This window comes from Takifugu flavidus, chromosome 11 (assembly GCF_003711565.1).
Source record: "Takifugu flavidus isolate HTHZ2018 chromosome 11, ASM371156v2, whole genome shotgun sequence".
Taxonomy (NCBI): Eukaryota; Metazoa; Chordata; class Actinopteri; order Tetraodontiformes; family Tetraodontidae; genus Takifugu; species Takifugu flavidus.
Window position 1 is genome coordinate 10324418 of NC_079530.1, and position 26507 is coordinate 10350924.

Here is a 26507-nt window from a genome sequence, read left to right on the forward strand (position 1 = left end):
CTTCCTGGCACGATGAACAGGCAGGAAGCAGAAAAGAAATGAGCCGGATGGTTAAGTGGAGGCATTTTCTTCTGTTTATGCCGACAGACCTGTCTGTCTTTGCCAGTTTAATTTGCAGGTCGAGCTAGCGGGCGAGCGCGCGCTGACGTTCCAGCGTGAGTCGCCTCGTGCGTTCCCCCCCACACACGCTGACGGTTCTTTGACAGGCTTCTCCTGCTCGCTGCCATCTCTGATGCACCGTAGGCCATTTTTAAGCGTGTGGGGGGATTGGAGAATACTCCGAAGGGAGTGTGTGTTTTTCACAAAACAAATTGGACCCGAGTGCCATTATTCAGTGGGACCAGTTGTAGCGAGTAAAGACTGAAGGATTTCTGGGTCTGAAGTCTGACTCTGAAATGAGGCTTTGGCCTCCTTTAATGACTGACTGAGATTAAGCTGTTGCTTTGTTGCTTTTCCAGAGACATGGAGGAGAAATGCACTTTTTCTTTGTTTCCACTGCTTTATTCAAGATTGGTGAGCATGGTTGTGTGAAGGAGGAGCCTGAGCCGCCGAAGCTGCTGGAAGTATAAACACTTAGAAGCCTGTGTTTACATATTTCATGGAATATTTTATCTTGTGATATCCTCCTTTGGAGTCTGCCAGCATCTTATCGACTGTCGCGTTGTGGATGACTTGAACCTGACATGAAAAACAATATCCAGACCTGCCGTTAGCAGAAGGGGATCACGGTCCTGCTCAAGGTTTCTTCCTATTACAGGGAAGCCACTATTGCTTCCTGAGGGTGGGGGGCAGTTGTGCCATCAGCAGGAGGGTCCCCCATATGAGCCTGGACCTGCTTAAAGTTTCTTCCTGAGGAGTTTTCGTAGCCACTTTTGCTCGTCAGGGTCAGGCCCTGGGTTTCTGAAAAGCACCTAAAGACAATTTTGATTGTGACAGACGCTAGATAATCAGAGATGATTTGATTTCATTGAGTTCGGAGTGTTTAAAACGTTGTGACTCAAACTGTGTCCGACCACAATATCCAGCTAGTTGACTCCTGAAAGAACCCCAGGTGGCATTTCACACCAAATTCCAGCAAAGATAAAGAAATCAATCCATTTTTCAGGGAGAAACCAGCCGTGTCGATGAGCTCCCTGTCACACATGTTTTTGGTCCAGAAGATATCAAACCTGCATATTTTGAGCATCGTGTCAACTTTGATGTTTCAGAAAGATAATCATTTGTAATTTTTCATGGCTGAGGTCCTGAAATCAACACAAAGATAGAGTTGAACATGATCTTACCTTTGTTGTGGTTCCACCGCAGTGGGATTTTTCTGTTATTTACAGAGTAAAGTGGGCTTTAGCCAGGAAAAGGCCTCCCCAGCGTTCCTACCTTACAAGCGTGTGTCGCACTCGGTGACGGGTTTCCTGCACTTTCTGCATGACAAACCCCGGGGCAAATCAACTGGGGGTTTGTGCGGTAATTTGTCTCACTTTGGGGGTCCTCGATATTAAGACGTTTAAGAACCGCTGCCAGAATGATCGAAGGTCTAAAAGCAGTTTTGCTGGAGATGACTCATCCTCTCATTGTGCTTTTGGGAGAACTCCCTCGGAGCTCAGCGAGGCTCAGCAAAGAGACGCCGTGACCGCAGCGTCCGGATGTAATAACTAGAGGCAGCTGGGCGTGGCTGGTGGGAGGGGGGAAGTCAAAGGTGAATGGGAAAAAGGAGAAGCCCAGCGGTCCCTTTCCTTACGCGTTGCTGTGCGAAAAACGCTGCCTTCTCTGTAAATGTTGTGAATCATTTGCAGCGATAATCGCAAGCTAATATGAAACGAGTGGCAGTTGGCCACCGAAGCGCACAAGCACAGCGAACTGCATTGTTGCCTGGCAACTTAATAAATGCAGCTCAGTAAAGTAAACCGTTGAGCCACACAGATCTTGGCATGACAGGCCCCAAAGATTTCATCAAGTAGATATTTAATGGAAGGTATGTCAACGCTGGAACCTCCTGTTAGACTGTTTGGACGTGACCCTTTGCAGCGTGATTACCATGAGAGTGACATATATGTATAACTAGACCTCCCCGTGATAACATCCCCGTGGAGAGGTTTATTAAGACGTCACCAGGGGACAGGGTGAGAGGTCTGTAATTGGACTGACATTTGAACACCCAGGCCAAGGTGTTGTCCCCTGGTGTCTGTTACAGTTGACCCTGGCTGTGAGTGTCACGGGCGATTCTGGTGCTTTCGCTCTTGTCAGCATGAAGGCGAGAGCGACAAAAGGGTCGTTAAGTTGGCGTCTCTGCCAGTTTTCTTCCCGTCATCGCACCAGCGAGAGGCCCTGCTGGGGGAATGTGGACGGCGGGGACGGGGGGGGGGGGGGGGGGTCCCTTTTAAAAGCCTTGATGTTGAATTTGCTAACAGGGTGTTTTTATGAGCTTAATGGTTTTCTACAGAGATCGCGCCCAAGTGTCGAAATTGGATTAAATAATTTGCACTTTATTGAAGGAAATCTTGATGAAAGAGAAGGGAGAGACCTATTTTATTAATACATCTAACCCTATAAGGACGGTACATACAGGAGGACGAAGCCTTTGACGAGCTTCCCCGAGCACAAAACTGTTTTTTTGACGAGCCTGCGGGAAACATTTTTCCTTTCTGGCTCGTAGCGATTAGAAGCCAAATGAAATTCAAAGCATCCTTGTACGAGTGCGAGCACAAATCAAATACTTCTCCCAAGAATGACTTCGCCTAATCTGTCATTTATGTGCAAATAGTGTAAATAGCCTCACCTGTGTTTTGCGTCATCGACGCCAAGTGGAAACTGTAAATATCTTTTCCCATTTCCTGTTGGCGTCCTCTCTCACTTCCTCTTTCACCCCTGCTATCTTTTCTCCCCCTTTCTTTTCACCCGTCCGCCCGGGTCCTTTCGCTCGCCTCTTTCTCATCTGTGATGGGTGCGAGTGGTGGCCTTTGTTTCCACGCCTGAACTCTGACACAGACATTGATCTCTGCTTTCGCTTCACGGGGCCAAACGAACGCACGTTGGAGGAAGAATTAATTACTCGTTTTGTGAATGAGACCTCGGTCTTTGTGGCTCACCTGGGCTGTAATCAGGAGGGAGGACAAATCCTCAGTGTTTTAGATGTGTGTGTGTGTGTGTGATAGAGAGAACGATAGAGAAAGGGAGGGACAACAAAGGAAGACGGATGAAAGGCAGATGCAAATGCTTGAAACTTCATTATTTGCTATGACGTAAGAATGAACAGTGCTCTTCTGTAGCCTTACTTTTGTGTGTGTGTGTGTGTGTGTGTGTGTGTGTCTGCCGTGACTGAATGAGCAGTGTTTGCTCCGGTTTGGACTTGATGGTACAAGATAGTGCACGAGTTCATGCGCTGTTCTGCTGATGGAAAAAGTCCTCACCTCCCCTGCAGGCTGACATGTGCACACAAACACACACGTGCACGCATTACCGTGGCTGCAGAAGTAAAGGGAACGTTGCAGACATCGGTTCTGCTGTCCCGAGTCGGTGGTTTTCCAGCCTCTGTTGCTGGTTTCTACTGTGAACTTGGACCCTTGCTGCTGGATATCCTCCACAGAATTCCAGTGACATGTTGCTGAAATCAGAGATGTAGTTTTCTTTTAAATTCCCCTTTCTGCTGAGGGATCTCTTTGATCTCTTTTCGAGCTCTGATTGCCTCTGAGAAGAAACTCTTGCAATTTGGCTGGAGAAAAAGAAAAATTGTCTGTGGTGAGCTGTGTTTCTGTGCCCGCACACAGACACACACACACACACACACACACACACACACACACACACACACACACACACACACACACACACAGACGCAGACGGAGAGAGACACTCTTCTCAGCCCTTATTGCCTTAGCTTTTTTTCTGTTATTAGGTGGTTAGTGGAGGTAAACAGAGCAACTCAAAAGTTTTTATGATGGACACAATGATGAGGCTTTTGGTGTCTTCTGGACTGAGCAGTTGTGCTCAAGTAACTGAAAACAAGGAGAAAATGACCCCTGTAAAAAGCTCCCATGCTAGCTGTCTCCGGTATGTAAATATATGTAAATATTCTGAATCTAAATTAGCCTGTAAATGGCTTCTCAGGCCTGCGGTGCCATTAAAGCAGGACGAGATGGTGGAAAAAACAAGCCCATTGCTGTTGCACCTCAGAAAGAAGGTCTCTCTGTGGGCTGTTTTTGAAGCTGACTTATACGGTGTGAAAGGGAGTCTACCACTAGCACGTGGGCCATGATGGCGGTGGAGCGTTGAAGTGGCGTGGATAAAACCAGGTAGGAGTGGTGCTCCGCAGACGTTCGTTTAAGCACAACGTCTCGCCTCAGCTGGCTAATTACTCATTCTGAATGAAAGTGTCTTCCATGGAGAGGTGGGATGCATCTACAACAGAACAAAACGTCCTTCTGGAGGATACTCGCCATCCTCCAACCGGAAGCAGCTTCCTCACGTGCGGTGCAATTTGCCACCATGCTGATGGCAGGGCGTCCTGCAGCAGGCTACCGCCGTTAAACGTGGGAGTGGTCTCGGTGCAACAGATGTGACATTCTGTGGTGTCTCGCATCGAACATCTGGCGTCCTCTTATCCCCTCTTCATCAAGCCTCCCTGCTTTTAAGCAGGAATGGAGCCTGATCTCTGCAGACAAGCGTAAAGCGCCTCCGTTTTTCATCACATAAATGCTCCGTTGCCACGCTGGTGCCCTTTTCTTTTGCCGTTTCCTTGCTCTACTCCCTCTATAGTTAGCCGGTGATAGAAACCGAGATTGGTTGATGTCGTCCCACGGAGCAGCCCACCTACAGAACGTCCTTCTCATGTCATTTTAAAAGAGGAGGTGGAATTTTCTGTAAACACGCACACAAACTCACAAAGAGGCAAATTGAACGCTGCTTCCTCCACCTCCATAAGTACGCACACTGCTCCCCAACTGTGTTGACAGGTGTCGGAAAACCATCAACAGATGTATTTTTGGGATTTGATTTGACTCCCCGGAATGAAAATGGATGAAAGTGAAAGATCAAACTATATATTAATGAGTGAATTAATTAATTAGGCTGTAAATAGAGGAGAACCCAGGTAAGCCAAATTTACTGTAAGATTATTCGAGAGGAAATTAGTTAAATCCAACCCTAGAAACCCATTTCAGCCTGGCTGCACGGACTGCAGGAATGCCAAAAGTTTGCTCTCAAGTCCGTTCGTCGTAAAATAGCTGGCGACAGTCCAGCTCGCCTGGAGCCGCATCAATATTTACGTTATCTCTGTAAGCAGAAAGGAACACAGCGGTGGAAGTATGTTCTGCCAGTAAAGCTGAATAAATAATCAGAAGCTGAGGACGGCACACGTGCACTTCCTGTATTTTGAATTATTCACGATGTTAATCAGTTTAAAACTCTGCATTTATCGTGATTAAACGCTGCGTTAAAATCGTAATTAGCTCGTCGATCTAAATCTATCCTCCAAAGGTGTATAACGTTGGCTATTATCTACAATGTTTCATAATTAGTCTCTAAACTACTTACTTGCGCTGACCTGCTCGACGCAGCTGTGCGAGGAGGCATCGTTTGCATTCCTCCAGTCAAACAGTGATTTGGTCCCATGTGGATCCTGCTCGTCACGCTGCCGCCTGGATCCCTGCAGCCCGCGGCGACAGGACAAGGTTCCTCTAAAACGGCAACGCTCGTCACTTCCCGATGAATAAATGCATCCTTCCCTCTCTGGTTCATAGCGGCGCCGTTGGGCCCGCGACCTGCTCCGGTTCGACCGGGACGTCAGCCCACATCTGTGTTTTTCCTAAATCTGAAGCCTGCTTTGTTCCTAAGTGGAGTTATTTAATGAATCATTGATCACAGACATTTTCATGGAGCTTTTTCTTTCATTTATCTTATTATTAATCCTTAAACTCGGCAACGGTATTTTAAATACTTCATATCTGCGTAATGGTGCTGTATTGAAGGTTCGAACGGGCTGCAGCATTTATTTGAAGGTCTTTTTTCTGGTATTTTTCACTTTCTGGTGTGGGAGCTTTGTTGATTCATGTCTTTTGGAGCAGGGTCACGCTGTGCTCTTTATAAACCCAGACAAAACTTGTTTTTTTTAGAAGCTCTGTGAAACTTTTGAAACACAAGAGACAAAGTTCTTTCTGTTTCTTTGAGCTGGCTTTTGAAAACACCACGTGCTTCGTCTGCTTTGACTTTGCCAAAGCCTCAAAAACGAAGGCGCAACATCGCCGCCTTTAAGTCTCAGCATTATTTGACCTTGAACAACCCACAGCGGCACCATTCTTCACGTTTTTTCTCGATTTTATTTATTTATTTTTTCCTTACTGAAGCTGCGATTCTGCAGATCTGTTCCGTGTGAAATAAAGGTATATTTCACCCGCCTCTCGTGTTCCACCAAGGAAGAATTTAAGACAGTTCTCTTGTTTTGTTTGGGCAAATTCAACTGGAAATGGTGGAAAATGCTCAGTTGCACGTCGTCCGCTCGGGGAGATCGACTCCCCCACGTCCTGTTTCTTGATGTTTATTTTTCGGCACTTTGAAAACATGAGGAATAATCTATCAATGGTAGAAGAGAAGCGTGTCGAGCTTCTGACCTCTGAACCTCAGTAGTATTTATAGAAGTCTACTCTCGATGTCAAAGGTCAAAGATATTCATGTTTGCATAAATCTGTCACTTTCAGCTCAGAGATGAGCCTCTTGTAAAGCTTTTACCTTTAATACGGCCTCTTTAAGTCGATTTCAGGCTTTTTATTCGCTTTTAACACCCAAGTAATATTTAATGAGAACTTCTGGAGTGAATTTGGGAAGAACGAAGTACCTCTTTGCTAACGGCGAGCGGCGAACACTCGACCTTCAAGCTGCTCGGATCTACTCATCCCATTAACTGCTATAGTAGATTTATTGTACCTCCTTTTCTTTGCATAAATTACAGCGTTCTTTGCACCCCAGCTCAGCGGCTCTCATACTTTATGCAAAACCTGTCATTTTATCTGCATCTGTGATATTATAATTATCCTGAGCTGGTCACGAAGAGGCAGACGTGCACCAAAGGGGTCAGTTGCCTTGAGAGCGCCGTACCTGGCTTGTTTACAAAGGAAACATGTTGCTCCGCTCCCACAGGTTGAGTTGATCTGAGGGACCGGGAATCCTTAAAGTGTTGTTTTACATGTGACTGAATAAGCTGGGACTTGTTCTTCTTCTTCTTCTAATATTTATTCTTCAGTCATTCTCTTCTTCTGGGTGTTTTTAAATGCACTCAAATCAGTAAGAAACACACCTTCAATATCCACCCATCCCTCCCTCCTCCCTCCCTCCCTCCCTCCCTCCCTCCATCCATCCATCCATCCTCCTCCATCCATCCATCCATCCATCCATCCCTCCCTCCTCCCTCCCTCCCTCCCTCCATCCATCCATCCCTCCCTCCCTCCCTCCCTCCATCCATCCATCCATCCATCCATCCATCCATCCATCCATCCATCCCTCCCTCCCTCCTCCCTCCCTCCCTCCCTCCCTCCATCCATCCATCCATCCCTCCATCCATCCCTCCCTCCCTCCCTCCCTCCATCCATCCATCCATCCATCGAACTTCTTCCCGGGTGAGAACACACCCCTGCCAGGTCACCAGTCCACACACACACCATTGCTGCTTTGGAGTCTCCAGTTAACCTAACATGCATGTTTTCGTCCCTTTGTGCTACGAGGCAGCTGTTCTATCCACTTTCCAGGAAATCCTGGTCACTATTATCCCTCAGCAGGTTGGAAGTCTAAAATGCTTCTGTCAATTGCGTAACCTGATTGCTTCATTAACAGACAATCCCCAGGCAGGTACTGGAAAGTTGAAAACAGAATTTTGCAGATGTCAAAGCTCAGACATCATTTAATGAAGTCCCTCGTCCTTCAGTTGACGCTGTACATGTTTATTGGCCTGAGTTTTGTAGGTTAGCTTGCAGAATTCTAAAGGCCTGGTACATTTTAACGCACCGGTGCATTCCTGGGGATAAAAGGCTAATAAATCATACTGTTGAAGAAGTGTTTCTTTTAATTTGTCTTTCTTTTCACCTTCTTTTCCTTCCTGGCACTGCCAGCTCTTCATATCATGACTGCCGTGACACCGGCATCATTCCCAACCCCTGGCAATGCATGCTTCCATAGATCTCTGACCTTTTATAGGCAGCTATGAAGACATTTCCTTCCCCAGCATATATTTTTTGGGCACTTTGCACCTTGCTAGTAATCCTCAGTTCATCAGCAGTCTCTGTTTGCCCCCCAGCTCTGCTCACACTTCCCTGGTTAGAATAACAAGTATTTTCCAGGTTCACATTGATTTCCATTGGCCACTGAAGTGAAGCCTCGCAGGGAGCTAAGCGCAGTAGTTAATGTTTATGGACTTTTCGAGCCCAGACCCTAAATACTGTATAATGTCAGTGATAGGCATGAACCATGCTGTTATTTTTGTAAACAAGTACCTCTTTTCCTGCTCTCCACCCTAATGAAAAGAAATCGGCTCCACGTGAAGTTCCATTTCTTTTTATTTAGCTTCTCTCTTCATTGCTAACCTGTAAGAGGCATTTGAAAGAACCATTTTTTGGGGGTTTTATTATTAATTGTATCACAAAAAAAGAGTGTGCTTTAAATTATGGAATGTCATTTGGTTTTATTTGAGGTGTTTTTAGGAGATTAAAGGCTGGATGAAAGGAACAAAATTTCCGATTAGTTTAAGTGATTTAGCCTTTTCTAATTTGATAGTTTAATCATTTCCCTTCTGGGTTTATTCTCATTTTCACATGTGTCATCAGCCGTCTCAAGCGGGCTTTGTTTTCTTTCGGTTTCTGTTCTCCATGAATCAGAATCTTTGTCTCGCTACAGTTACGATTTTCCAGAAACAGTCTTGCTTGATGAGGCTTGACTGAACACAATGGCATCTGCTACCCCCCCTCTATGCTTCCAGGAGGAAGGAGATTATCTACACAGCCCCACGCTGATGAATATGGAAGTCTCTTACAGTCTACAATAATATTTTTTACCTCAGATCATACCCACTAAGCCAAAACAAAATCATTTAATGGGTTCATTTCATATTTGCAAGCTCAGAATTTGCTTTTTGGGATTGAAATGAACCATCAAATCAAATATACTAGACTTTTTATTTTAATTCCATGAGACAAGGATTACATGGGATGATCCACGGTGCCAATTTTGTGTTGGTATGATTAAAATGCTACCTGTTATCTGGATAAATCATTAAAGGATCAGTTAGAGGCTTTTGCTTAAGGATGAGTGCAATAAACCTCTAAATTGCCTCTTTGTTATCACTGCAGAAGGTTATAATGGTTTGCATTGTCATTTTTTGTAATTAAGATCAGCAATAAAGCCAACAATAAAGCTCAAATTAGCTAACAACCCATCATATAATCACAAGACAGCCTTTCCACTCTGCTCTCTTTGCAAGCTCAGAGATGTGAATGTTAATCGGGAAGCTCGGCTCTGTGCCCTGAAATAAATTGGGAATAAAGTTTCACACACGCTAGTTGGTTAGCAGCATTATTCAAGGAATAAGGCAAACCAGCAAATAGTAAAGAACAGTACTGTTACGCATCAGACGCCCTGCGAGCGATCCTCCAACCGCTGTCGATAGCAGAAAGTGGCTCGGACCGATGTGTTATTGGAGGTCATAAGATGCTTCCAGCAGCTGGAATCAGGAACAATGACGTGGGTCCAGATCACCCAGCTACTGCGTGACAAACTACTTAGTTTCACAATCAGACAAATGTCTCCTGTTCCATCTTTTCACCGAGCAGGAAACAACATCGTTCTCCCAACATCGTTCTCCTTATTATCAGAAGTGGTCAGCGTTTATGCAGATGCGACGTGGATGGGTGAACAGTTGGAAACATTCCAGTGGACAGAGGCTACAGACACACAAGCTGAACTGACCAGAGTAAAACTGCAGCAGAATGGAGTGTGAGATAAGGCGCCCCTCCTTTAAATGTGCCGCGCCGCGCTTGGCGGGCGGTGGATTTAACTGGCACCTGCGCATACTCAGCCTGTAATTCCCCCTGAGAAGGAGCCAGAAGCTTTGAGAATGAACGTGGCTCCATTCAAATGTAACCGCACGTCACCCCGACACACAAACCCCCTTCAAAAGAGCTTCCGGCACCGCGCTGCCATCTGTTGCATGTACGTCGCGCGCAGATGGGCGGACACGCCGCTCGCAGGACCGCAGGACAAGCTGCTTCTTAAACAGAAGCTGTCCAGCCACGCCACCTGTGCAGCAGATAGACAACTGGTTCCGGTTCCAAGGTGGCTGCTTTTGAACTGGGCAAAATGGAAACGTGCCCTAATTTAATGCATCAGTTTGTAAAACTAGCAGCTGCTGTTTCTGGAGAATTCATGTTGGTATTGCACTAATCAGACAAAAATGCTAATAGTCGGATGCAACTTGTGCTAATTTACAAGAGAATTTGACAAAAGAGGTAAAGCTCCAGGTGCAAGCCAAGGCTAGAAAAAATAGATCTGTGCCGATAGATGTTTTGGACAGTTTTACTGCAGATGGGGCTTGAGTTTTCTCCATAAATTGATTGTTATGTGTTAGCCACATTAATATTTTATATTCTTGAGGTTAAAGGGCAAATGTGGCATTGGAAATCAGTCCGCCCTTCGTGTTCAAGCACATATTGATTTAGCTTTATAATGCTGGTATGATGAACTATATGGCGCCTGTAGGCCAGGCAGGGTTGAGCTTTAAATCGGTTTCTCTCAGGTTGCTGCTGCATGCGACACTCGTGCGCAGCCATCGGTGGAGGCCCGGTAGCTTCTCAAGACACGACACCGAAAATAATATTTTTTCCGTTTCCAGTCCACTGAGTCAAGAGCACCCCGGCCAGATGCCCCCACCCCTCAAAGTGAATTGAAAGCCCTCAGACAACTATCATCCACTACATTTCATCACTGAAACCCTGTTTGTTGTGCACGCCAAACTGAGTGGAGGCCCCACACATGCACGCGCACACCCCCCCCCCCCCCACCCCCACCCCACCACACACACACACTTGGGAAATCAGAGGAGGAAATTCGAATGCAATTTGAATAACATTATGTTTAATGGTGTCTCTATTTCTGTGCCTATTTCAGACGGGAAGGTGGAGGTGACGAAGGAGAGCCTGAAACTTTGCACCATGGGGCCCGGGAAGGTGTTCGGGGAGCTGGCTATTCTCTACAACTGCACCAGGACCGCCACTGTCAAGAGTGAGTCTGCACACCCACACACATATATAATCAAAATGTTCCCTCAGCACAGAGGATTATAGGTTTCTGTCCCTCCAGCTTATCGGGGGGGGAATCTCGCTGTTATTGTATAAATGGGAACACAGTGGTCATGATGAAACCCTACGCATCGGCGCTCAATGTTTTTACAACACTCCAGTTAAGTGTTTTGTGAGAACTCCAGTGAGCTGAATGTCAGGGTTTAACACCAGTGCTCTCTTGTGTGTCGATAGGTTCGGCTCTGAAGGATGTACACTGGATTAGTAGGTGGCAATTTAGATAGTCAGCTTAATGGAGCTTGGAAAGGGCCACAGAAATACAGGACAGATGGTCTACTACACACCAAATGTGTTAAAAGCCGGTGTGTTATGATGAAAAAGGAGGGTAAGCGAAGCAGGGAAATATCAAATGGAATAATAAACAGGTGAGATGGGACACGCTGTGTTGCTCCGGAATGTGGAATTTGTTCATAAGCGTGGGAAGTGGACTCCTAGTTGGACTGGTTGTGTTCCTCCTGCTCGGAATGAAAATGGGTGCGGAATGCACGGAGGGCAGGGGTCTCCACGGAGCTGCGGACGGGGCCGGAGCAGACTGGAAATGAGGTCAATGACGGTGGTGCTGGGGTTGCATGTTCCTCTTTGGCGTGTCTCTCGTCCCATGACCAGACCAGCTTGACAGAACTCCCAGGTGCAGTTGCTATGGAAACAAGTGCCCGCTAGGCGATGAGCCAACTCTTACGGGAAGAAATATTCCACCTCCAGTAGGCGACAGGGTGTCTGGACTGTCCCCCCCAACCCTTTTTTAATGTGTTCCATTGGCTTTTTTCTTTTTTTGAAGTACATCAGACGGTTGGTACTTAATAAAAGTGTGTATGGAACAAATGATGTAATGGTCTGAAAGGCCATGAGTGAGTTTACAGCCTAAACGGGTCTTTGGCTGTGCCTGTGAGGCTGGATGCTGGTTTAATGGATTTCTCTTCACAAGAATATACAGAAAAGTTCTTCTGAAATAACATTTCTCAGGCTGATGGCATCTAAGCGAGTTCTTAACTGTGCACTGGGGTCTCAGCATCACGTTCAGCAATTGATTTACATCCGTGTGGGAAACCCTGTGGGAGAGCCCGTCTCCAGTGTCGCATTCGTCGCATCTCCAAGGCTACCCATCCATAAAGCAGCGTACGGCCTGAGCCCACCTGTCCTCTGGAACGCTAGAATAACATTAACAGTGATAATGAAGAGCTTATTAGAGCCGGAAACAATTAAGAGCTGCTAGGCGCCCTGATTGAAGACAAGAGTCAGTGCATACGTAGCTTGCATCACCAGGACTATATGTTTTTCTTATTCGTAATCCCAAATGTAACAGAAATTGGAGAGTTTTTACTGGTGACCTTCAGTCTAACTGGAGGTAATATGAGATTGTAAGTGAGATCAGTATTGCTAATGCTAAATCACAGCTAAGTTCTTTCATGCACATGTAAAGATTCTAAATTTAACACTTTAAGAAACCAAACTCTAACCCTAACCTTCCTCCCTGGTGTTGTTAGTATCTTCCAGGCATCATTTGGGTTCTAATTATTATCAAACATTATAAAGATCACAGATGTGAAACAGGCTGGATCTTGATCATTCATCACGCCGGGCATTATCTCTGCCTAATGTTCAGCCAGATCAAATCACAAATTTATCGCAATCACAAATTTAATTTACAATCTGCAAATTCTCTTGTCAAACCCGGTTGGTATTAAAAAAATTACCTGGAGGGAAGTTGGACAGCACAGGGCGTTATGATGACGGATGTAAAACCTGCAGTGTAGGCCGTCATTTCCAGTGCTCTTTCAAATTCCCTGTAGTGTGTTTCTGCAGTTTTTGACGCGTTGTTGTTGGGTGGAGAGATGTGCAGCTAACAGGTGCATGTTGAGAAGATGCATTCCAGGATCAGGCTGAATTTGAAGTTCTCCCTTGTATTAATTAAAGCAGTTGCATGATAATGAATGCTTTGATGTGCAGGTATCCGGGTTTGCCGTCTGTTTTCTTCAGCCTTCTGCCAGTTTTATACGCGCAAGGCCAGGTTCGATATGAGCGTTTGCTTCAAGACTTTGCAGTTCCTCCATTTATGTCTGTGTGTTTAGTATCAGGGGACACAGAGAAGTAAAGAACGATGGATACTGTTTGGGTTTGGAATTGGAAACAAGCCTGCGATACAGGCTGCAGAAACCATCAAATCTACACTGCACCATGGAGAGAAATGTGGATGCTGCAGAGAAGAGAAGAGAAGAATAGAAGAAGAAACCAGGGTGAGAACCAAAAGAGATGATAAATACAAGACAGTGACAGCAAAATGAGCACAGAGCGATAAAAATGTTTTTATCCAGGGCGGGCATACAAAGCAGCCAAGACATCGAGATTAAAATCATGAAACAGCTCCTGACAGTGAAGGAACTGTAAGTTCACAATGTCAGAGGAGATAATCAGTAATTCATGAAAAAGGCTTTAATGTTCAAAAGGCCTGGGTCAAAACGGGCCGCAATCTGTCCTGCCATTGCGTAGCTTTTCAGCACGACGGAGGTGATGATTTGCTGACAGGAGATGCGTATTAACCGCAGACGAGCGCCGGGAATCCCGACGTTGCTGTGAGTGTCGGGAGCTGAGGCCGCTGCCAGCCCCTGCTAACGTAATCAGTGACTGATTATCTGCCGCTTCATCTTAATGATAGTGGTGGAAAGGCAGACGTCAGTGGAGGAACCTGACCGTGGCATCAGCATGGATCACATCTGATGCACGCAGAATAAAAGGCTGCATTGCTATACCTCTCAGATGGATGGATGGATGGATGGATGGATGGATGGATGGATGGATGGGTGGGTGGGTGGGTGGGTAGGTAGGTAGGTAGGTAGGTAGGTAGATGCTGAGACTAAGTTTCCTCAGCCCTCCCTCTTTAGAAAATAGAACTCAGCCTTTTTCCACTGTAAGTGGTGGCAGCGTTGACACACTTTGGTGAAAGGAAGTGTTATAAAACGTGCTTATGAACCCCTTCATATCCATCCACCCCTCCATCCATCCGTGCAGGGACTCTTATTTAAACCAAGTCCAGATTTTCATTTCCTGTTGACGGCAGCCCCGCAAACCCTGAGTCTTTCTCACTTTATGATGGATCCTGTCTTGGGTGGGTGATTTGCCCGTGCACCATTAACTGGTGAACGTGGAGCCTTTAAAAGCCCGGCTGTCAGAGGTTTACACTCTGTCTACCTATTATAACTGGTGAATACTCTCATGGGAATAATTGCTGATTGATCTCAGTCAAATCCTTCCTTTTTCTTGCTTCTACTTTATTTCACGGTGCTTTGAGATTTCTTGGGTAGATCGGCTTGAAATCCTTCTAATCAGTCTAGAAGGAAGCCGCGTGTGCACGTTAGAGTGTGCATGTGCGTGCCGCAGACGACATCTGCTCAGTCTCAGGAATCACCCAGTCCTGTAAGTGAACCTATTTTGACAGCGAGTGAGAAGTTACAGGTCCAGCTCTTTGGAAAACACAGCACAGTTAAACACTGGGAGCCTCGCGAGAGGGACGGCCTGTTACACCAGTTAACATTAATAAGAGGCTGCTGGTTTCGTTAAGTTGCCATGAGCATTCAGCTATAGTCATCTGTTAGGAACTCATCTCCAGAAATCCTCCTTGGAATCCTCATTTCAAGGTTTTGGCATTTTAATATGATTAAAAAAAAAAAAACTCCGTATATTAATTAGAAATCCCTCCCTGATGAACCATTTCCTCTGTGCCTTTTCTGTTTCGGTCCACATCCGCGCCCTAGTGTTTAAAATAGGCAATTATTAGCAATGTTTAGCAGCCTCATTAACCAGGCAGAAAACATCAAAGTGACAGTAAGTATCTAGATGATGATATATTGTAAATGTAATCAAACGTGGGGCCAATGTGAAACTCGGAGTTAGTGGCTCTGTGGTTGGAGAACATTTGCAAGCTGTGTTCTCTTTTCCACACAGTGCTCACACTGCACAGAAAATAATGCCAGAAGGTGAGGAAGGATTGTGAGCCAGTTAACCAAATCACCTCTGAACTGTTGCCAGGGATGCACTGTTGAATTACACAAGTGTACAGTCCATGTGAGTCTGTGTGTATGTGTGTGTGTGTGTGTGTGTGTGTGTGTGTGTGTCTAAGGGGTAATAAAACTCCAGCTGCAGTGAATGCCTGTAAACAGCTGGAGGATGTGAAGCTGAGGGAGATAAGAGCGCGATGAGGTCACAATCGGATGTTAGCAACAGGTGGGACAGAAAAGACTCGGCAACGCTTTGTCTGCTATTGTGATGGGGGATGGATTTTTCTGCTGGAGGTCTCCGGACTCTTCTTCAATCCGTCAGTCAGTTAGCGAGCCACATCCTTCTGGTTTCCCCGGGTCGTCCTTGGTCCCTGGTCCCGTATGTCCCCATGTCTCGACTTGGAGAAAACCGTCCTCCTTCAACATGGCTGGTGTGGCCTCATATGATCCTGAACAGTTTTGAACAGCTTATTTACTTTCATTCACCACATCAGATGCTCACAAGCACTTAAACAGTTAACACATGGAAGCACTATTTGATTGCTTTCACAGCATTATTGATGAAACAATTCATTATTGATGATAGTTATAATGTAGTAAAAAAACTCAAGTAGGTTTGATAGGTTTGATATGACTGAGGGCTTCACGGGCGTGCACGTACTCCTTTGTCCATCACGTGATATTCAAATATTAGTGAATAACCAAATGAAGTCAGATAAGAGAGACAGAGAGACGAGGATGGGAAGACAGGATCCAGTAGATACAATCCCAGTGAGACCGACTGGGGAAAATATTTCTGTTTCCATGGCTGCCATGGAAACACAGCTCCCAGCATACAATAAGAAACGGCAACATGGTAATGAGGACAGGGAAGCCCCCCTCCCGCCACACATTTAGAAGTCACTGTTTTCCCGGAACACTGTTGGTATTTTTAGCTGATGTATTCGACAGGGCAGCTGCTTTTGGTTGGTTAAAAGCTCCGGAATTTTTCGTCAGTATTGTGTGAAAGGTTGCACAGCGTGTGTGTGTGTGTGTGTGTGTGTGGTGTGTGTGTGTGTGTGTTGTGTGTGTGTGTGTGTGTGTGTGAGGGGACCGAGGGGCCCCTGCTGCTGTTGCTGTGGTCCTGATCATCTGGAGCAGGTGCAAGCTGGGAGCCGGAGGCTCTTCTGGGGCTCTCCATGACTTGAAAGGTTAAAACAGTCAGAGAAGCGTCCTCAGACAGCAAAGCAGGCGTCCACAGTCAGAACGTAGGAACGAAGCTTCAGGGCAGCTCCGCTCCTCTGACAGGAGACTCAGAGATAAGACTCTGCTTATAATACAATCACAACGTGGACGTAAATGGTGCACCGTGATGGTTGTAAATGCACCACAGTGCAGGTTCCAGGATATCATTGATGAGATTCTGGGCTGTTGACCTAGTGGATGTGTTAATCAACCAACCAATTAAGGCAGCATAACAAGCGGTGACATTAAAATTAAACTGGAATAAACTGGATTATTTTAAAGGAGAGGGAAACAGTCCTCACTGGAGATTAATTACTAATATGGAATCGATGGCTTTCATTGGGCAAAGGATGAATAAATGAATGATTGCAATACAATTACTAGTCTGTTTTCATGGCCCTAAAAAGTATCTGAGGACAAGCTGATATCCAGGGTGAGATGGGTCCTTCAGGGTGTTTCTGGAGCCTCGATGCTTTTATCTCCTTGAAATCTGGTATTTAAAATCCGTACCTGCTGATGTGCTTTGGCTGCTCTTCAGGTGGGTTTATGGCAGGGCTCCATCAGCTCTGCACAGAACCCTGCTGCAGCTCACGCACGTAAACATCTGAGGGGTTATCGCTGCATCTTAAAGTCAAAGTCAGCGTCCACACGTTTAAGTGAGTTCACTCATCAAAATCACATCTTACCCTTAAAAGCTTTCTTCAAATGCAGCTGGGCATTTACGTCATTTGATTTTTTTATTGGAAAAAAACATGTATGGACCCAGAATTATAGTAGCATGTGGAGATTCCTGCGTGCCTGTCAAGAAAAATGAAAAAGTCCATATGTCAACCGTCCAGTCTGTGTGTTGGAGTATTTACAGTAACGCTGTACAAGGACGCTTGATGCTGCTGGTGCTGCGAGCTGGAAATGAACCAGTCAAAATGTCACGCCTGTGTTTCCTGTCTTTAATTTTAGACATGTGCAGCAAGGAGGCGACCATTCCCATCCTTTAGACAGGAAGGGTGGGATCAGTCCCTGGCACAGTTCTACTCAGGTGCTTACAGATGGTGAGGAAGACAGAAAAAATCCCTGGAACAGGAGTGTGTCGTGTCTGTTGGACAGAATTCCCCACTCCATGTCTGTGGTCACATAATCTAACACGGTGAACTTAGCAGACGGAACGCGGCGAGAGGTCTGACTCCTGTTTGGGATCTGACTAACCGCAGCAGGGGTGATTCACTGGTTTAGAGGAGGCAGCCATCGATTGTGGGAACTTGGCCGCAGTCTCTCACAGGGAGGAAGGAATAAAAAAAAAGAGGCCGTGAGAAGTGATTGTGTTATATTAACAGCAAAGTCTGAGGGCTGCAGCCGCTGCTGGATTCAGGACGACGAGAGAGAGACACAAATGTCCCTCAGTGGTCCTAACAGGGGCGAGAACATCATCAAGTGCTGCGTATTCGCACAGGTCCAGTGCTGTAAAATGAGTTCACCTCCTAAATAGTGTAATATGGACATTAATAGCTCCCCGGGGGTCTCATTAGGTAAAAAAACCAGGGTGATATAGGAAGATCATTTTTGCACACTGGCCCTCAGGCAGACAGAATTACAGCAGAGTTTAGCAGCAGGGTGGAAACAACGCAGGCAACACGCTGCCAACATGAGGCCCCGTTAACGAGTCACCTTAAACGTTTAAAATATGTCGATTCACAGTATGACGCAAGTGTGTGGATTCTACTGTAACACAGACTATGAACCTTGGATACCATCAGACGCCGTATATTCTTTTATTTTTTGGAAAAAAAAACCCTGAGGGTTCGTCCATGCGGTGTCGAGCCAGAGCGAGTTTTCGCAGCGCTGATGTGTAACTGTTGGGTTCTGGCTCACGCGGCTGCTCGCCCAGGCCGAACGGAGCTCGGCTGTCAATCACGACTATAAAGAACAGGCACTTGAACCTGCCTGAATCTTCCAATAGGGACACAAACTTTAAGGAACCTTTGCGGAGTAGTTTTCGTTGCCGTTTCTGTTCATCTGGTGAGGCAGGGTTCTCCTACTGCAGCCTGCCACCAGGGGGCTCGCTTCAGCTTTAGCCTGTCATTTCAAGTCAGTCAACATTTGACACTTTGTACACACACTAATTTAAAATTCAAACATTTTGAAATCCTATAGTTAATTTTATAAACCTGCCTCCAGACCTGGGCCCCAGTAACCCCCCGGTTCCTCCTCTCTGCTGGTTACTTCTCAAGCTACTTTTTTGTTTGAAGCGCTGTTCCAGTACTGCTATAATCTTGTGTTTATTAGCAATTCTGACTCATTTTTGTTGCACTAAATCAGGGAATTATATAGTATCGTTCGACATTTGTATATGGAAAAGCTGCTATAGTGTAATTACATTGATCATGTTCTGCGACATCAATCCCAGCGCAGATAAATAGAAGCAACATATACACACATAGGCTATCCCATAGGCAGCACTAGTGTGATCACGTGTCCAGGAAGTCATACATGATGTTAAGAATAGAATTGAGGGGTGCAAAAAAAAAAAGAACTGTCAAACAAACCCTGGAAGAGTTAAGTGCCAAGTAATGGTGTTGCCTGCTTCCCAGGATATGTGACTGTAGATAAAAGAATAAATTAAGTCGTCTAATGAGGGAGTTTGAGCGCTCCACAAGGCGTCCTGCACCCAAAGCTAAAAATAAACCATGCTGATAAAAAAAAACCAAAATAACACTCCACACTTCCTCTGTGTGATTTTGTTCATCCTGCCCTCTCAAATTTATCAGGGCGCTCAAACGTGTTTCCTCTGTGGCAGAGAATTTATCGCGCTGCTTTTCTAACCACAATAATGACGGCAACAGGTGCAATTCATCTCGCGGGAGGAAACATGGCGTCCCCGGGTTCGCCCATCGCTCTTATCTTAACCACCGACATCACCAAGGTGCTTCACTGTGTAGAAGACAAGAGGAAGTAAACAAGTTTGACTCTATTTATTAAGTGTTTTGAGCTTTTTTAAGCTCCTCTTGGCAGAGGAAGGAGCAGAGAGAACCTTCTATTTTCCACATTTCCTGTTTTTTCAAGCTCAAATTATTACGCATAAATCTTTTTTCATTTCTTTGATGTTAGGTCAAAAAAGAAGAATAAATGAATCTAATATTGTGATTGAGGCCTGGTGCTTACTGTTTTTCTGCTTTAGGGATGATTGGTATTAGAAAAACCTACTCTTGGGGATCTAAAGTGGATGAACCGTTCTTCATTCAGCATAATTAAATACCCAATAATAACCAAGTCATCCAAGTGTGCGTGTGTTTGTAATAAACCTCCAGCCCAGATCAGCCACAGTTGATGGATTAACATTGAGAGTGAGGTTTGTTGATGTTAGAATATTTACTTTTTTTTAAAAACCCTATGGAACTCTCAAACACACGGAAAGCATCTGGGAATGTTTCTAATCCATCAGCATCTGGCAGGAAGTTTCCAGCTCCAACACAAAGAAAGAATCCCGTCCCTGCTCTGTTAGATTTATGAATTTAAACATTTTGACTCTCATGCATTTAGTTGTTTTATCCCCTTTTAAGTGACGGCCTTTGTTTGGTTTTAGGCACCTTCGGCATCAGCGGGACCAAAATAGCAACACCTAACGTAACAGCATTCCGATGTGTTCAGGTGCATGCTCCTGCGTGCTCTATGTAGGAGCTCGGCGGGTGGGCGGATGTTTCCATCGCTCCGACTATATGGACTGCGCTCTCTCCCACAGGGGGGTGAGAATTAGCGGCGCCGACAGCTGAAGGCTGTGTATAATGGAGCCAAGCGGTCGTATTTGTTGGCATTCAGCGAGATGCAAAAAGCTGCAATTAGGAAGCGCCTCCACCCTGACAACAGACGCGCGATGCTTCATTTCACAACACGCAAACCAACACCTGTCCTCTGACATCGGAATTATTGATGTGTTGTTTTGAACTGCAGCTATATCAGGCAACGCTGCCGAGTCAGACTGTAAGTTCCAAGTCTTACACTGGTATTGTCATGATGCGAATTCCTCCAGTGTTTTCCTAACGTCTGGTGTAAAGGACCTGACCCGCTTTCTCATGCTCTGAAGGCCTCGCTCCGATGTAATCACACTCGGCTTACGTTATTAATGACTTTGGGGGACCAGAGATTACTCCCTTCTTCCACTTCATGGCTATGACAACATCGCTGCCTTGATGCTTTCCAAAGCACGCTGTGGAGGAAGTCTCCAGGGAGTGATGGTCACGTGACGGTGTGACATTCAAGCGTCCGTGTCACCGTGTGTGTGTGTGTGTGTGTGAATTGAGAAAAATTTAGTTTTCAAGTGATGATAAAAAACGCTGATCGCTCTCAGTAATTACCCCCCTCAGAGACGCAGCAGGCTGCAGTTTAACGTGCTAAAGGAGCGTCAAAATTACAGTCGTTCCAAGAATTGTCCAGAGGCGTGTTGATGAATACTTCCACGTCTTTCCTGTCTGGGTGACAGTGATTCGATTACCGGTGCGAGAGAACTTTGCTGTACCTAATATACGCTCGGCCATCTGATTACCGCGGGTTCGGGCGCCTGCGGGCTAGCACGCGGATTAAAAACAGATTTCCCTGCATCAGATAGATGAATGTTGTTGGTGAGCGGGAACTTGCTTTCTGCGCGTGTAAGAACACTCAGAAAAACCGTCCACGATGCTGCTTTAATCCTGCCTTTCCCACGGAATACAGATGTAGCAGATGTCGCCTTTCCCACTTTGTTGCTCGCTGTGATTGATCAGTCCGAACAAAGTATGGCCCCGCGGTGCTTTTTGGAAATGAAAGTAAGTGTTTCAACAGTGCAAAATGGAAGTACTTGATATGTGCCCAATCATAATCAGCATGATGCAGAGCCTCAAATCCCCGTTAAACCACCGCCTGGATCGAGACTTTAGCGCGCAGCTGTCGACCATTTCGGTCTTCTGTACCAGCTCTTTGAGGCGACCCAGAGCAACATCAACGGCTCCTCTGACTGGCAGCAGCAGCAGACGTTGTACTGGGGGTGAGGGGACAGATGTCTTCAGCAGGGACGCAAACCTCCAGGGTCGGGGGTTTGTAGAAAGACTTGTGAGCCGCCTGGAATCAATGTAATTGATTTTATCCAGACAGCCTAACGAGCCCAGCGACAGGGATTGTGTTTTTTTTATTGGCCTGGAGGTTTGAGGCATTGCTTCTCTGCGAAACTGTAACCATGAACGACCCTGAAAATGACTAATTTAAAACATGTCCGAGACGTTCATTCACCTAAGTTGTGATTAAATATACATGTTCGTGGGGCATTTTGATCCCTGACCGCTGCATCAGTCTTTACTGCAATTATCCAGCAATTCTCTTTTCCTGCACCTTTCTAATTGTTATTCTTGCAGATAAAGACCTTAAAACAACTTTTTAAATGTTTTTCCCTATCCCAAATATCAGTTTCTCCAGGTCTGATACATTTTCAGGCTCATTTGACTGAAACACCCTTTGAATTTTGCTGTTGGTCCATAAATAAATTCCCCCCAAAAATGTTACAGTTGGAAAACAGTGAAAAATCCTCAATTTATCAACGACCTGTTTGCATATGTCTTAAATGTGTGCGGCTAAGAATAAACTCACAAGGTTGGAGCACCACTGAAATTTTATTCTCCCACATATCAACATTTGCTCGTCACCGGAGAGAAGACCTCTCAAGCTATATTTATTTTTAATTTGATGAACAAAATTAGATTACAAGAACAAACACACATGGAGCATTTGCATAATTCCTGTGGCTGAAATTCACTTACATTGAATTATGACGATGACTAAAACTAATAAATGAGGCCTTCCACCGTATTCAGGCCCCCTCCTGGGTATCTGTTGTGTGGGAAACCTGCATCCGTCACCGTTTCCCCTGACCTTAAACACAAATTGTTTTTTTTTCCTGCTGCGGTACAGTCTGCAGTGGTTACGATCAAAGATATCGATCTGCTGTATTGGTATAAATTGCAGGGTGATGGATTACGATCGTTGTGTTGCGGAGAAGGAAGGAAAGGAAGGATGAGCACAATCAAATGACAATCATAAAGTGCTCAGCTGTGGGCGGCTCGGCTATGAATAGGCCTTCTTTATTCTGAGGTGGCGTTACATTCAATTTAGAAGAGCTTTCGGGGGCAAAAAGAAACTCGGATTGCTGACAACCTGTCCACTTGATGTCCTGTGTTGAGAGTGTTTCTCAGCAAAGTGGAAGCTGTGGTGTTGACATTTGGTTTTTCCTGAGAGAAATATTCAGTGTTGGTGTTCCGAGGACTGATGGAGCTCTGCAACACGCTGCAATAAGAAATGCCTAAAGGTCAGCGCCATACTGTACATTAGTCATTAAAGCGGTTATTAAAGCTAACGCGCATTTAATGGCAATTTAAACTCCACTCGCAGCCTCATATTTCGCTCTCTGTGGCATTTTAGTCACCACTCTGAGCAAAGTAGTTGTGGAGTACGTGACTCATGATACACAGACGGATTGTACTCTCACAAATTAACTGCTGAGACTTGTCAGCAAACAGAACAAAAATGAATCCGCGTGGCTGTTGGGGTTCAGCTGTTATTAACGTTCATCATCATCATCCAAATGTAACCTTATTTCCATGCCAACAATGTCTCACGTTGATAAACAGGCAGCTAACAAGTTTTCTTTCAATCCGCCATGACTCCTTCATTTTCTCCTTTGTCGCATTACAGACGGCGCGTCATTAAAAAACCACAAAAATACCCCCGTAGCCTTCAAATGTGAGTGTCTGTGAAGCCATTCGTGCAGCCCTGACACTGACGTGCCGCGACGTCTGGACCCACTTCTCGTTCCAACTTGCTAACATTAATAAACTGGTTTCATGTTGCTGGTGAAGGTTAATGTTTTTAAATGAATAAACGAGTGCATGCATTCTGTCCCGTCTTCATGATGCCATAATACAGGCTACAGGCATCAGCTGACATATAATTGTTTTAATAACCCACAGTCCATGAATCTATTAACCTTTTGACCTCTTTTCAGCTGCAAACCTAAATGCGACACAGGCTTTAGTAATGCCTGTATGCATTTGCTCGCGATGCGTTCACGGTCCACTCAACCCACTCCTAAAAACCTTGAACGTTTGCACGTCTCCTCTGCGGACCACAACCCTCCTCCAGACCTGGACCTAATGGCCGACAACACAGCATTAAGACATTCATCTGCACTCTCACTACGGCCTAACTGGCTCCCCGAGTCTCATCGCAATTTAGTCAGGCCTCCCAATAATATGCTTACCTACTGCGCTGCGGGCGCCCTCCATATTTTATTTCCCAGCACCCCGTGCTCCATCTTGAACCACTTCACTCCACAGTGCAGAGTGGGCAGCTGCTGCTAACCTCCCACTCATGCTGCTGTGGGGTACAAATTAGATGGGTGGTGTATTAAGTTCTCTCCAGACCCATTTTGGTCTTCTGCTTTTCCTAGTATAGCAGGGTTTTTTGTTTTATAATAACAGATTTTACAGGGGGTGACCGGTTTTATTGTAAATAAGGACCTTATTTTTTAGACCTGGTACTGAAACACTGGGTGTAAAGCTGGAGGACAGCAGAGAACATCTCAGGATGTCTAAACAATTCTATCGCTGTGCGGAATTTTGAGTCACTCTTGTTTAAGATGTGTCTGGAATGAGGACATTTCTGGGTGGTTTGGCCCTATTTAACTTCCTTGTGCCACATCATGTATATAAGAAATATCAGCTGTTCTTGCCGAATGCACCAGCCTGTCAAAGCCTAAAAAGTTCGTGCTATTCGTGCTGCTGTTTTCCGTCCTCGATGAACCATCTGGGCAGTGTTCCCCCCTCGCTCATGGTGCATGGGCGCTACCGGCGGTGTCTGGACTCCATCAGGGGATTTATCTTTGTGCTTGTCTATCGCAGAATCTTCTAACAGAGTCTCGTAGATCGAAGGGTTCTTTTCCACAAACCAACGGCTACATCTAATCTCGCTGCCTCCCGTTTCTCCTGACACAACTGTTAGCTGTCGCCTTGATTCTTGTTTCCCAAAATAAAACAACCTTTCTCTCTCACAGAACACCCAGGGGCTCAAAGCGGCCAGTTAAAAAGAATTTTTAAAGAATAAATCAATCACAACAACTTTCCTGCTGGATTCTGCTGGCAGGAACTAATGTCACTGTTACCAGGGTGAAGGATTCTTGCTTCTGCATTCACGGCCCAGTGCTGTCCGTGAAATGTGAGATTCTAAAATCCTTCATGTGTGGGTCAGAAGTCTGTTGCTCTGTTGAAAAGAAAGCAGTCAACAGCGCTGATCAGTCGAAACGAGGCATATTTTGATGAAAAACAACCTCGGAAGGGGAGATTTGTGGGGCTAAAAAGACCAACAAACGTTAAGACCCAATAAATCAGGCATCAGTCGTACATGATGGGATAAGTGCTGTGTGAAAAGTGCTGAAAGGTGAAGAAAAGAGCCGTTCAATTTTGTTTTCTTGAACTCCAGCTCTTACCTGTGTGGAGGGTGCTACACTGTTTAGTTCATGCCTCCAGCTCTGCACAGAGCCTACATGATTAATTGGATCATTAATTCCAAGGAAATAGTGCAGAATAACGTGAGGGGTGCTGTGAGGTGAAACTTTAAACAGCACCGTTATCACTCAGGGTTTAATGTGAAAGTTTGTTGCCCTTTAACAATCTCAAATTATGGTGTCCAGAAGTCAGTTTTCTGGCCCGAAGCAAAGCGTAAAGCATAATAACAAATAATTCCACCCAATGGCAGCAGCTGTAAAGACACAAGAACACAACAGTAAATTTAACTAAACCCACAAAAGGTTATTTTTAAAGTTCACCTCCACACAGAGTGAAGCAACTACAATTATTTTATAGATCAATATCAAAAGCAAGTGAATAAGCCAACCAAGATGGTTGGGTATATTATGCATGCATCGAGCATTAAAGAGGTTTCAGGGCATGTTTAATGTGCTGTTATATTATTCTGATTGCTGGAGGGTGATATTTGTCTTTAATGACGCCGCTAATGTCTCCCCTCTCCGCCAGCTCTTACAAATGTGAAGCTGTGGGCCATCGACCGGCAGTGTTTCCAGACCATCATGATGAGGACCGGGCTCATCAAGCAGACCGAGTACATGGAGTTTTTGAAAAGGTGAGCGTCCGGGGCCACTGGCCCCTCCCCTGCAGAGGCACCGGGGGCCTCAGGACACCTTTGATCTGAAATGCATCAAATGAATTAACAGAATTAATTCCTGAATGCACGTGTGAGCTCTTTCAGTGATGCTTTAGATCATTAAATATCACCGATCATGTTAATCTCGATGCATCCTGCTGAAAGTGTCCTCAGCGGGCCTCTTACTGGAGGTGTTTAAAGCTTTTTATTCCATTTATAAAGCTCCTGTATTAGAGAGTTGTGGCCCTAAACTCTCTGCGGAGAACCTTATTATCACTTAAAACGTCTGCAGGCTCTTTTTTTTCATTACACAGGAACTATATGACAGAAGGGGAGATGAGGAACAGCGTGGTGGTTAACATGTATGAGCCAGAGTTGCTCCTTTTCATTGCCCTTCATTTTAGTCTTCATCAGGGCAGTTAAAGCAGGAATGCCACGTTTTCCACACATATAGACTCCGATTGTAGCTGACTGTAGAAGTTCCTCCCGCAGCCTCTCACCTTCTCAACACGGCTTATTTGTCAAGTTCACAAATCACTCGTCTCCGAGGCTACAGCAGACAACCAGCGATTCGCATTTCCACCATTTAGCATATCAGATGTTCAGGGCAATAATCCATTAGCGAAATGATGGAAGACGTGGCTAAACGTGGCCGCACCCAGTCCTTCATTTTAAGCCTTTAATGATCCATGTGGTCCTGGATATTTGCGTGATGACTGTCTTTATTTCGTTTGGAAGCGGCGGATACGCGTCTTCCTCATGTTCAGCGACAGCCTGTTCACGGAGTGCTCAT

The 26507-nt window shown here is 45.4% G+C and overlaps 1 protein-coding gene across 2 annotated transcripts in view; it reads left to right on the plus strand.

Annotated features, from left to right (window-relative positions):
* The window catches only part of LOC130533853 (cGMP-dependent protein kinase 1), a 56420-nt gene that overhangs the window by 9925 nt on the left and 19988 nt on the right, over positions 1-26507 (plus strand). For both annotated transcript variants that reach the window (XM_057047576.1, XM_057047575.1), the window contains exons 3-4: positions 11137-11250; positions 25588-25693. In XM_057047576.1, coding sequence (XP_056903556.1) covers positions 11137-11250; positions 25588-25693 — 220 coding nt within the window. The remainder of the gene's footprint in view (positions 1-11136; positions 11251-25587; positions 25694-26507) is intronic.